This window comes from Heliconius melpomene, chromosome 18 (assembly GCF_056956725.1).
Source record: "Heliconius melpomene rosina isolate 202511_hmr_F chromosome 18, ASM5695672v1, whole genome shotgun sequence".
Taxonomy (NCBI): Eukaryota; Metazoa; Arthropoda; class Insecta; order Lepidoptera; family Nymphalidae; genus Heliconius; species Heliconius melpomene.
This window is the reverse complement of record NC_140406.1, coordinates 3266401-3278454: the sequence shown is the minus strand read 5'-3', so window position 1 is coordinate 3278454 and position 12054 is coordinate 3266401. Positions and strand designations below refer to the sequence as shown.

Genomic DNA, 12054 nt, shown 5'->3' with positions numbered 1-12054 from the left:
CAAGACTCTTCAGGCATGCGGCAGACGTGTCCGGCCCAGTCCCATTTCAGCATAGCGGCTTTTATACCCACGTCAGCGATTTTTGTGCGAGAGCGCAATTGGAATCAAATTAATTAATGGATAAAATCCGAAAGTAAATTGATAAATAAGCAATAAATGTACACTCATATGATCCATCTACGATTAATTTAATTAACAAATTTCAAATATTCTTTAGGAAAACAAATACGGTTCACAAGTAATTCTAAAAAAAAAAACACTTGTAGATGACAATTATAATATAGCTGATTGACGTGTTTTCTATTAAGAAAATTAACTTGGACTTAGTATTAACATTGTTTATACATTTTAACTTCATAAAACATTTTCACCAAATGAATTTTAATAAAACAGTTAACCATTGAATTTATAACTTTTTGCGTAGGTTAACAAATATTTTAAACATTTCAATCTGGTATTTACCCCGGGGTTACAAGTATGTTATAATCAAGATATAAGAATTAATAACACCTGGATAATCTTACAAAATATATTACTATTATGATAAAACCATTAATTAAACAATTATAAGAAAATTTTACAACTATTACTAATATATTTTATTATGAGAAACCAAAGCGTGGGTGGAGCAAAGCCAAGGTATTCGTATTATAGAAACATTTTAGATGCTTAGAGCTAGTTAAATTGCAATAAGATTATAAGATGTGTTGTCAAAATACTTATAAAATTCAATAATAATTTTATGTCGATTGGAAATAAATCGTAAGTAGTTACTCGCAGCGGCCACATCGCCAGGAGTTCCAGTAATTCCTTCGCTTGTATCCTCATGTTTTTGGGTAAGTTGTAGTTCATAACAATCTCATTGAGTAATATCTTTGTGTTGTGTCTTTTGGATCTCAAATCTTCACAAACAAATGAAAGCAGAGCCATGTTGGATACCTCGAATAAACACTGTATGAAAATGTCTAGCACTTTATTTATTTTTAAAGTATTGGTATAATACATTATAGATACCCATAATAATGCAATAGTATATATAAAGGTGAAAATTAGAGTCACAAAGATATGAAAATTAAAAATTTCATTTATCATTTGATGTGCTTCTCCTAAATGTATAAAAGCAACACTTAACCGTCTTATTTTGTTGTTAGTTTCAGGTATAATATAATCTACGTAACTTTTTTTTAAATCAGAAATATCTATATTCTTATGAGTCTTTATAAAGTCGAATGAGTTTGCAAATTCAAAATAAATAATATTCGTCAAATGCTTGTTCAAAATATCTAACCTGTCAATTAGCATTTTTATGTATAGATACAAGGCACACGTGTTAAAGTGACAACCGCAATCTATGAATAACAATAATATTTCAAAAGTCATAATAAAATCGTCTTCTAGTACAAAGTAAAATATATAACTTAAAATATACAATATTAGATAAATAAATATAAAAGTTCGATTATATTTGCGGGCTTTGTTATAAAATGTCGGGTTTCCAAAAATATTTAGAATTAAATCTATATGGGATAGTTTATTAACAAAATGGGTATTCTTTTGTAGAAAACATACGAACGTCATTATTGACAAAGCACCTTCTGTTAGTAACACAATGTTCAAAGTTTCATGGACAAAATTTGAAATTGTTTCTATATCAAAACTCTTAATTTCCAGTGAATCATGCATGCAAAGTGAGATAATATATGCTATTATAATTAAATATCTTGGAATCAGCATAAAAGCAATCAATTTTCGTCCTATTGGTACCAAGTGGCCGTTCACTTTTCGAAATCGAAATATTCCACAGCAATTTTCCATTTTTAGCAGAAAATCAATCGATTTAAGAATTTGATTTTTTACATGTATCATTTTGATGTTTATATTTATACAATTTGAAAAGAGACAAAGCTAAGTTTTCAGTCGGTTTGCGCTTTTACTATTAGTTCCTTCGAATTACAGGTGAAGTTTTTTAATTTATTAGTTTTAGATGTGTGACTGGCGCACATTTTAACTATAGAAGTAATAACGACAAATGTCCTGCCATTTTGATTAATCTAACATACATTTAAATTAAACAATTTATGTGTAAATACTGCCTAATCTTTTACGTAAAATGTAGCAGAGGGAACCTAGTAGTTCCTATCCCTACCTTCCTCCTTATTTGTCTGCCTTTTGTGCATATGTAGCACAAAATTATTTTATTATGTCTTTTAAAAGTACCTAACAAGTACATATCAACGAAAATCAACGTTTATTAAGATTCTTTTTACATTTTCAATACACGATTTATATACATGTAAATGACGTACGCATTTACGTACATATAAATTTCCTTAGTTTTCATTTTAGTAGGTTGTATAAAATAACTAGCGACCCCCTTGCGGCTTCGCCCGCTTTTACTACTGGATTATTCATATAATGTATGTTTGCAAAGCACTTAATATAATGTGAAAATTAATTAAACCCTAATGCAACCCGCATTTTCGTAGTTTCAATAAGGATTTTCCAATTGTTTTACACAGCAAGGATTTTTTAGTAGGCACCGTAATTTTAAATCTGTGCTACTAATCTTTTCAAGTACTTATTAAAATATATTTAAATGACTATTTTTAGATAGTTAAATGACTATTTTTAAACGGAAGAAATTATAAACAAAAGCCTACCTACTAATAACTACTACAAAAAATATATCGCGCTGAAATAATACATTCAACTCGAATTATCCAATACGTGCAAACGCATCTAAATCTTCGTTGCTATAAAGGCAGGCGGGTTTTTTTTTTGCTTGTGGTTAATGCTGAAGAGGATATTCTGTCCCTGATGAAAAGCAAGCACTACGTGGCTGCCTGTGAGGAAAATTAATTAGAATGCATCGGCCGGGAATCAAACACGGGCCGCCCGCGTGGCAGGCGAGCATTCTACCACTGAACCACCGATGCGTGTAAGGCAGGCGGGCGCGGCGGACGCATGGCGAGTGGCGAGCCGTTTCGCAGCAAGGATTTTTTGATATTGTAACAACTTCTAAAGTACTTATTAAAATGAAAAACAGTAAAGACAGTTTTGATCTACATTAAATGGCCAACGTAACTAATATACTTATTTATATGCTGAGAGTAAGGGATAAGTAAAACTTGAGTCGATACTGCTGAAGTGTCAACCACGTGATGTGTCAACAATTAAATGCGTTTTTCTCTTAAACTATTCGCAATTTCGAAATATTGTAAAAAGCAAATTTTATCTTCGTTTAACGCAGAAATTTAATAAAGTATTTTAAAGGATAAGGATTAATATCATTATGGAAAAATATCCCTCACAATAAAAAATATATTGAAATTATTATTTTTAGACAGAAATATGATCACTACACGTTATCCTTAAAAGATAAAAATATGCTCTCGCGGACTTTTTTGTAGATCTCATTGAGAGGAACAATACTCCAGTACATTTTTTTCATGTAGTACTTACCATTAAAGCAGCGCATGCGCGAAAGTGTCTTAGCGGGTAGGACTTTATTCATATTTTTCGTATTTATGTTAATTTACATAAGAATGTACAAATAATAAACTATATATAAACCTTCTACGAAAAATACTCGACCTAATGGTGAAAACCGCAATAAAATCCGTTGGGTGGTTTAGAAGAAGAAGAGTTAGAAACAACAGACAGACACGAAAAGCGACTTTGTTTTATAAGATATAGGATAATCGCGGTTGATTGTCCGGATATTCGCGAATCCGTATATCTGAGGGCCGGAAAATGGAGTTTCTACTATACTATGTAATGATATATACAATTAAGTTACTTAAAATATAAAGCTGCCACTGTATTTATAACTTACAGTGCTGTAATTAGTAGTTTTATCGTGGGCAAACGGTGTCATAGCATTACCATGCTTATTATTATAGATAGATCTAACAAGATAACAATAGATAGATAGATGCATGCGTAGCTAATATTATCTAAATAATAATAGCTTTCTTTCTATTTAATCCTACATATTAAAAATATGGAATAGAAGTTTTATCTTTTAATAATCTTAATAGCATTCTGATATCTTTTTGTTTGAAAGTACACGAAGCCTGATATAAATGTAATAAATTAAAAGCTATACTATATACAGCGGTGTTTTCATAATTATTTTTTTACTAGTTGCCGACCGCAGCTTCGTTTGCGTGCTTTATGACTTTTAGACCAAAAGAAACAATAATGCTAGTGAAGCTAGTGAAGTGGTAATGCTAGTGAAGTAATATATGTATGTAATTACATCTTTTAATAGATATTAAGTTAAAAGTGGTAGAGTATTTAAGTCTCGCGACAAGCTTATAATCATATAAATTGTGTAATGACGTTATAAGTTGATTGTTAAAATTTTATAGGAAAAGTTTGTTTTTCTACTTTTCAGCGCATTGAAATAAAGGTTTGTTTTTACAAAAGATTTTTTACATTTATTTATTTAATTGTATTATTATGAATAATCAAACAATAATTTTATGATTTTAATGAACTAAAAAAACACACACAATTTCATTAAATTTATATTGAAATTTTTAAAAAAACTCATACATTTTAAATTATACAAAATGAGATATTTGTATTATAACTATAATATACGTTGTCGATATACTAATAAATTTTAGCATTAGTTTTATATCTATAGAAAACATATCATACGTGCAAATATTTAATGGCGTAACTTGGATGAGCTCCATGAATGCTTTTGCCTGAATCCTCATAGATTTGGGCAGTTCGTAATCCATAATAATTTCATTTACTAATATCTTAGTTTTGTCCCGCTTCAGGTTCATAGCTTCACATGTATAACACATAAAACCTATTGAAAGAATTTCAAAAGCACATTGTGATGATATGTCTATTATTTCAGAATTGTTATAACTATGAAAATAGTATAGAGAGGACCAAATCATAATAATAACGAATATGAAAGTGGACAACAGAGACATAAAAATTTGAAAATCAAAAATTTCATTAATCAAGCTTTTGACTTCACCAATTTCATCGAATGCAGCAGCTAGACGTCGTATTTTGAAGTTATTTTCAGATGCTTTTCCTATGTAATTTGGGCTCGTTCTGAAATCTTCATGTTTTTTGTTGTACAAACTTAAAATTGAGTGATTATTTGGTTTTAATTTTAAAAATGTTAGTAAGTACTTGTTTAAGACATCTAATCTATCCATTAATATTTTTACAAATATACAAAGTACAAATATTTCCATGTGGCGTTCGAAATCAATTGCTATTACAAATATATGATATATTATACTAGTACTTTCTTCAGTAAATTGTGGTACCGATGACAGTCCATACAGAACAACAAAAATCAACGTTAAATGTTGGACATGTTTACGAGAACTCTTAAAAAAAATACTATTATGCATCTGCAGTGTGTTATCTATTTTTGCAAGTACTTTTATAAGACGAATATTTCTTTCACTTGATCTGATAAATATAATCATTGACACAACGTACTGGGTGGCCATTATAAGAATAGATACGTCCTCCGCCAAATTGATTACCACTTCTGTGTTTAAATTCTTGATTTGTAATGTATAATAGATAAATAGGGAAACGAATGGTATTATAAAAATACACATGATTATAATGCCATAAATCTTAAAGGTTGCACTAATTGGAATCAATTTTCCATCCAATAAACGGTATCTGAATAGTCCATATATATTTTCCAATTTCATCACAGGGTTTATGGACTTTAGGATCCTATCTGCCCCAATAATTTTATTCCGCTTTCTTTGAGTGTTTGACATTATTTGAAGTGAGTATATGCTTGTTGAAATATTGTAGTGTAAAATTGAAGTGGATACTTTTGATGATACCCATTACGATGGGTCCACAAAATTATTATTTCAAATATAGAAGTTTTCGTAATGGTATAATAACAGTTATGTCGAAATAAGTAACTATGGAAAAGTATACATAACATGACGTGTAATATAGGTATTGTTATTCAAATTAAAGTAGAATTAAATTGAAGGCGAATTAATTCAGTTGTGGCGCAGGGTATGACTGCAAGCGACTTCACTCCACTCGAGGAAATGAAACATTTAATTACGTCGTGGCAAAGTGCGGCGTTGAGTTCCGCCAGTCTACCCTTCCCTCTGTCTAATCTGTTATTTACGGAATACAACTTGAAGCTAAAAAAAATGGAGTTCATACCCATAAAGACATTATGTTTCAAGTGACAATCGTAATTCATAACCCATATCAATAATAGCAGCAAAAATTGTGCGATTCCATTATTTTGACAACGGAACTCTGATGAAATCAAACGATATCAGTATCATGAATTAGTTTGCCCTTGTCATGTTTTTTATATATATACAGGGAATATCTTGATCGACGGAGCATGACTGGTCTTTGGGTAAGGACCCTCAGACCACCCATTTTATTCCCATGTATGTTCAGCAATTTTCAGTGGCTCAGCAGATATTCATTTGAGATTTCATGTTTTTTTTCAAAAAATCGGATTCTTTAAGAAAATTGGCAAATGTAATTTTTAAAGGTTCCGTATCTTTTAAGGAAAAAAGGAACCCTTAGAAGATCATTTTGTTGTACGTCTATCTGTATGTCTGTCTAAGAGCCTTTATTTCAGAAACGCTTAGAGATATCGAGTTGAAAATTACACCATATACTCAGATCTACGGTCCCTTAATTTTCTGAAAAAATTATATATCTACATTATCTTAAAAAAAGACATGGCCGTTTATATCGCAAAGAACGAAGGACAAAGAAACTCAAATTGATAGGGTACTTCTGGTTGACATGGAATTGAAATTTGGCAGCTAGCATCTACAGGTAGTACTAGTTCAGGAAAATATTTGAATAGTAAATATTTGTGGTTAAGCCCTATAATAATAATAGCCGTAAAACCAGGGCAAAATTGGGTGCTAAACAGCCGCTGGGTCAAGTGGGGCATCAGAAGAAAGGGCTACGAAACCTACGGTCGGCGAGCCCGACTCGCGTTTGTCTGGTTTTTTTACATTAACTTCGCTGTTCTAGCTTTAAATCCAGTTAGTAAGGCACTAAAATAAAACCATTTATAAAATATTTTTCAAAATATGTATAACTAGCGGACGCGCGCAGGTTCGCCTGCTTATTGCTTAGGGGTGAATTCTAATAAACCATGAAACACGTGTTCAATGAAATATTTTTAAGAGTCTCAATTTCAAATTTTATAAAAATCAGTGGCGATTTAAAGATTTTTCCATATAAACTTTCAACCCCTTATTTACACTCCTAGAGGATAAATTAAAATCAACCACGAAACATATGTTCAATTATATATTTTTAAGAGTCTAAGTTTCAAATTTTATAAAAATCGGTGCTGATTTAAAGGTTTTTCCATACTAACTTTCAACCCCTTATTTGCACCCTTCGGGGGTAAATTCTGAACAACCGTGAAACACGTGTTCAATTAAATATTTTTAAGAGTCTGAATTTCAAATTTTATAAAAATCGGTTTCGATTTAATTTTTTTTCCATACAAACTTTCAACCCCTATTTCACCCCTTTAGGGTTAAATTTTGTGAAAGTAAACATCTGTCCAAATTTAATGTTTCTACCATCAGCGGTTACGGCTGTGCGTGCGTCTTACCTCAGTCAGTGAGGACAAGTCCTTTTATATATATAGATTGTAATACATCAAACACTTCAAAATAAAAAAAATTACACACAATTTTTTATTTACATTTTTCATATTTCTTAATTACATAAAATGAGAAATTTGTAATATAACTATTAGGTAAGTCGTCAAAACACTAATAAACGACACTAACAATTTTATATTCAAGCAAAACATTTCATAAGCTACCATCTCTAGAGGCCATACATTAACTAGTTCCATGAAAGATTTTGCTTGTATCCTTACTGATTTTGGTAATTCGTAGTTCATAATGAGCTCATTAATTAACATTTTGGTCAAATTTCTTTTAGCATACAGCAATTCACAAATATAACACATGAGTACTATTGGTACAAGCTCTTCGATGCATTCTATGATATTACTAGCGGACGCGCGCAGCTTCGCTTACGTATTTAGGGGTGAATTCTAATAAACCATGAAACATGTGTTCAAGGAAATATTTTTAAGAGTCTAAATTTCAAATTTTATAAAAATCGGTGGCGATTTAAGAATTTTTCCATACAAACTTTCAACCCCTTATTTGCACCCTTATGGATAGATTTCTAGAAAACCATGAAACACGTGTTCAATTAAATACTTTTAAGAGTCTGAATTTAAAATTTTATAAGAATCGGTGCCGATTTAAATTTTTTTCCATACTAACTTTCAACCCCTATTTCACAACTTTAGGGTTAAAATTTTCCAAAATCCCTTCTTAGTGGATGTCCAGATTACGAAAGTAAACATTTCTCCAAATTTCACGTTTCTACGCACAGCGGTTACGGCTGTGCGTGCGTCTTACCTCAGTCAGTGAGGACAAGTCCTTTTATATATATAGATTATAAATGGACACAGATATCCCAGAGCGAATTGAATATACTGTTATCCAAATAGACATGATTACAAATACAAATGTATAAACAAGGGTTAGAAAAATTTGAAAATTGAAAACTTCATTAATCAATTTGCCAGCTTCTCCAATGGCGTCATATGCGGCAGCTAATGTTGTGAGTTTATTATTTTTACTCGAAATTGCACCTATGAAAATTAAATCATTATCGAAAGCATTGGTTGCTGGTTTGCTGATTTTTGGGAGTCTATTCATATTTTCCTTCGCTTTTACTAAATTTGATAGATATAAATTCACGACAACAATTCTTTCAACAAGTATTTTAACATATGTATAAAAGGCGAAAACTTCTAAATGGCATTCAAAATCAATAGCAACATGCAGTATTTCGTATGGTATAAATGCATCGTTTTTAATAAAATCGTATACACACGATATAGCATACGCTACTAAAAATATAATCAGTGTAATTTGCAGATGAGCTCGAATTTTTCCATGGAACTGTCTATTTTTGGAAATATTTAAATAACAATCAATTTTTTCAAACGTTTTAAATAGTTTAACATTTTTCATATTAATATATACGAATATTATCATAGTTAGAATGTGCTTAACTAACATCAAGATAACAGGAATTTCCTCGGTTATTTCCGTCATTCTTTCAACTCCAGTAGATTCTTCAAATTGTATAAAATAAGTAAACCACACTCCATATGGTATAACAAAAAGAAAAATCATAAAGATGGCGTATAGCTTCATAAATTTATTTATCGTAGTCACTTGCCCGTTAACTATACGATATCTAAATATTCCATATAAATTTTCTATTGTAATCGTTGGACTTATGGAATACGCAATAAGGTGAGTCTTATCATTTAACTTTATTTTCGGTTTTATTAAACTTTTACCTGAGTGAAACATTATAATTTTTATTTTTATTTGTATTTATAATATCAATATTTTATTACTTCAACTATTTTGACTGTATTTGACAGTAGTCTATAAGCTTTTCATTACATTACCATGGATAGTAGTTACTCCTTTTATTTCAACGAGGGTGTCATTTAAAGCACTCAAACAAATGGATCTGTCTTATCTATAGATTTATCTATTTTATCTTTTGTTTTATCTATACATTTTGTATCAATACTTTCCTTTAAATATTCGATACAATATCTGTTTAAGTAAAAAGATATTGTAACTATTTTAGATAGTCAAAGTTGATTATCTAAAATAGTAGAGAAAAAGGTAGTGTTGTGACGTTGGCCCTCGCATGCGTCGATATTTAACAGCCGTAAGTAATATAAACTATCAAAGGGGGTCACCTTCGTATTTCTTATTTAAACTCTCTCTATCCAGTAAAAATATTAAGATGATCTGAGAGAAGGCAGCGCATTCCCGTATTTAACAAAGCAGTTTCAACGTACACTTGTTTAACATGCTGCAATTATTTTAATTTTGTAAATATCAAGTCGTAGCTGCAAAGAGTTAGATACTGTGTTTAAATAACGTATGCCTACATGATTTTTAAAATAAAAAAAAATCCAAACTATGTGAATATGTGAATATGTTTATTTAAATATCTTTTATATGTGTATAAAGATTTGTTTATAGATTCCATGGTATTGTAAATTGATAATTTTGTCGAATTATGGTCATATATCATTTAGTAATAGAGAAATCATATTTGATTACTTGTTTCTCATTGTTTGTTGTTGTCGGAAATTTTTGTTTCAGAATTACTGTGCATATTTAAATAATAGGTTAGGTGTGCTTATATAAGATTCGAAACTTGTATTATAAATATTAGATAAGTAGTTGACACGCTGATGAATTTAAGCATTAACTTCATATCAATGGTGATCATGTCGAAAGTAAAAGTTTTTAATGGCCACACTTCTATTAACATGAGGAAAGCTTTAGCATGTAATCTAACCTCTTTTGGGCGATCGTAGTCCATTATAAACTCATTGATTAAAGTTTTGGTGGCATAACGTTTGAAAATAATTAATTCACATATGTAAGACATTATTCCGACCGATAAAATTTCAAAGAAGCATATAAATATTACGCGCGACAACGTCTCTGACGTTCCGTCCGAGCGCAAATCGTAAATAGATATCCATATTGTGATTATTATGAATATAAACGTAAACACAAGTGTGTTAAGAATATTTATTTGAAAAATTTCGTTAATCAAACTGCTTGTTTCGCCAATTATATCGTACGCCACAGCTAATGTCCGAATTTCAATAGTTTGAGCACTTGGTGGCCTAAAGTTTCTTATTTGTGATGTTGACGGTGGTAGAATTATACTTACTTTTCTTTCCTTTTGTATATTGATATTTTGCTTTAAATAATCGTTAATAAGACTAAGTCTTTTAATTATTACATACATATAAATACAAAATGCATAGACTTGAAAATGTCTATCGAAATCAACAATTACGCAAACTATTGTTTTTACTATTGATTCATCGTCGTGAAATGTGCATGAATCTAATATGTACATAAATGTAAAGATTATGAATACTATTGTTATTCCAATCTGTACCTGCGTTCTAGATTTTTTATAAAATAAATTTTCGTTTGTAATTTTCAATATTTTGTCAACGTACGTTATTTTTTTGATAATTCGCACATTGTACTTGCTGTAGCATTGAAAAATAATCATAGATACAATGTGTTGTATGAACATTGCTAAAGTCACTGTATCCTCAACTAAATTCATAGTTTCTATTATGTTCATTGAATTTGATACTACAGCTGTGTTAACAAAGGATATAACGAAAGGTATGGAGAAAGCGAGAACCATAGCTACACCGTATATCTTCATTTTTCTGTTAATTACTTCAATGTCTCCATTTACTGCTCGGTATCTAAATTTAGCAAAACAGCTCTCAATCATTGCCAACGGTTTCAACATAAACAAAACGAGCTGAAGCTTAACATTTTCTAAATCTTCCATATTGTTAACGGTCACTGTATTCGTATATAAAATTATCCAAGGTAAAATCTGATTTAAATAATTTATTTGATAAATTTACTATAAATTTGAGTCACACGTTGTTTCTAAAGGCTTTACGTTTAAGTAATAACAAGTTTTCAATTACGCTAAAGTATTTTTATTTATGCATTCATATTGAAATAGATAATATTGAAATAGTAAGTAAATATTATTTTTTATTTGAGTAATGACTGTAAGAATAAGGTAAGTTGTGTTACTTTCATAATTTATTATTATTTACACTTTGCATACTAAATTAATTAAATAAAAATTAATTAAATAAAAAGCTTATGTCAAATGCTAATTTAATTATAAGTTTTCGTTTTTAAAAATAATAAAACATAGCGTTGCTTGTACAGTGTATATAATGTGTTCATGTCACTTAAAAAAATCTTAGTTATAGTGTCTGACTATAGCTAAGATAGTTGTAGGTTCGAACCCAATTCACAGGATTGAGTCGAATCACGAAGTAAAGCTTTGCCATTCAACACATACTCAATGTCTCATTATAGGTTGAAAAGCGAGAGTTACCTACTCGTATAT

The 12054-nt window shown here is 30.1% G+C and overlaps 4 protein-coding genes across 4 annotated transcripts; all 4 read right to left on the bottom strand.

Moving 5' to 3' along the window:
• Positions 1–675: 675 nt before the first annotated feature.
• Positions 676–1380, bottom strand: LOC146529205 (uncharacterized). Its single transcript, XM_085201891.1, has 2 exons — positions 1240–1380; positions 676–951 (listed from the first exon to the last, which is right to left on the bottom strand). The coding sequence occupies exons 1-2, from the start codon at positions 1378–1380 to the stop codon at positions 676–678; spliced, it is 417 nt and encodes a 138-aa protein (XP_085058017.1).
• A 3188-nt stretch (positions 1381–4568) lies between these two features.
• Positions 4569–5495, bottom strand: LOC146529204 (uncharacterized). The gene has a single exon (XM_085201890.1). It carries the CDS (start codon positions 5493–5495, stop codon positions 4569–4571), a length of 927 nt encoding a protein of 308 aa, XP_085058016.1.
• Positions 5496–7738: 2243 nt separating this feature from the next.
• Positions 7739–9161, bottom strand: LOC146529203 (uncharacterized). The gene is made up of 3 exons (XM_085201889.1): positions 9124–9161; positions 8508–9009; positions 7739–8053 (listed from the first exon to the last, which is right to left on the bottom strand). The coding sequence occupies exons 1-3, from the start codon at positions 9159–9161 to the stop codon at positions 7739–7741; spliced, it is 855 nt and encodes a 284-aa protein (XP_085058015.1).
• Positions 9162–10278: 1117 nt separating this feature from the next.
• LOC146529202 (uncharacterized) lies at positions 10279–11472 on the bottom strand. Its single transcript, XM_085201888.1, has 2 exons — positions 11215–11472; positions 10279–10854 (listed from the first exon to the last, which is right to left on the bottom strand). Exons 1-2 carry the CDS (start codon positions 11470–11472, stop codon positions 10279–10281), a joined length of 834 nt encoding a protein of 277 aa, XP_085058014.1.
• Positions 11473–12054: the final 582 nt, after the last annotated feature.

Excerpts from the sequence above, each read along its gene's own strand:
- LOC146529205 (XM_085201891.1), bottom strand. The coding sequence starts at position 1,380 with ATGACTTTTGAAATATTATTGTTATTCATAGATTGCGGTTGTCACTTT. Across the intron at positions 952-1,239 it reads ATATTATTTATTTTGAATTT|TGTTTATTCGAGGTATCCAA; the intron begins GCAAACTCATTC and ends ATTTTCATACAG.
- LOC146529204 (XM_085201890.1), bottom strand. The coding sequence starts at position 5,495 with ATGGCCACCCAGTACGTTGTGTCAATGATTATATTTATCAGATCAAGT.
- LOC146529203 (XM_085201889.1), bottom strand. The coding sequence starts at position 9,161 with ATGACGGAAATAACCGAGGAAATTCCTGTTATCTTGAT. Across the intron at positions 9,010-9,123 it reads GAAATTCCTGTTATCTTGAT|ACAGTTCCATGGAAAAATTC; the intron begins GTTAGTTAAGCA and ends TTCCAAAAATAG. Across the intron at positions 8,054-8,507 it reads CAATTCGCTCTGGGATATCT|CTGCGCGCGTCCGCTAGTAA; the intron begins GTGTCCATTTAT and ends ACGTAAGCGAAG.
- LOC146529202 (XM_085201888.1), bottom strand. The coding sequence starts at position 11,472 with ATGGAAGATTTAGAAAATGTTAAGCTTCAGCTCGTTTTGTTTATGTTG. Across the intron at positions 10,855-11,214 it reads TGAATTTAGTTGAGGATACA|CAAAATATCAATATACAAAA; the intron begins GTGACTTTAGCA and ends GATTATTTAAAG.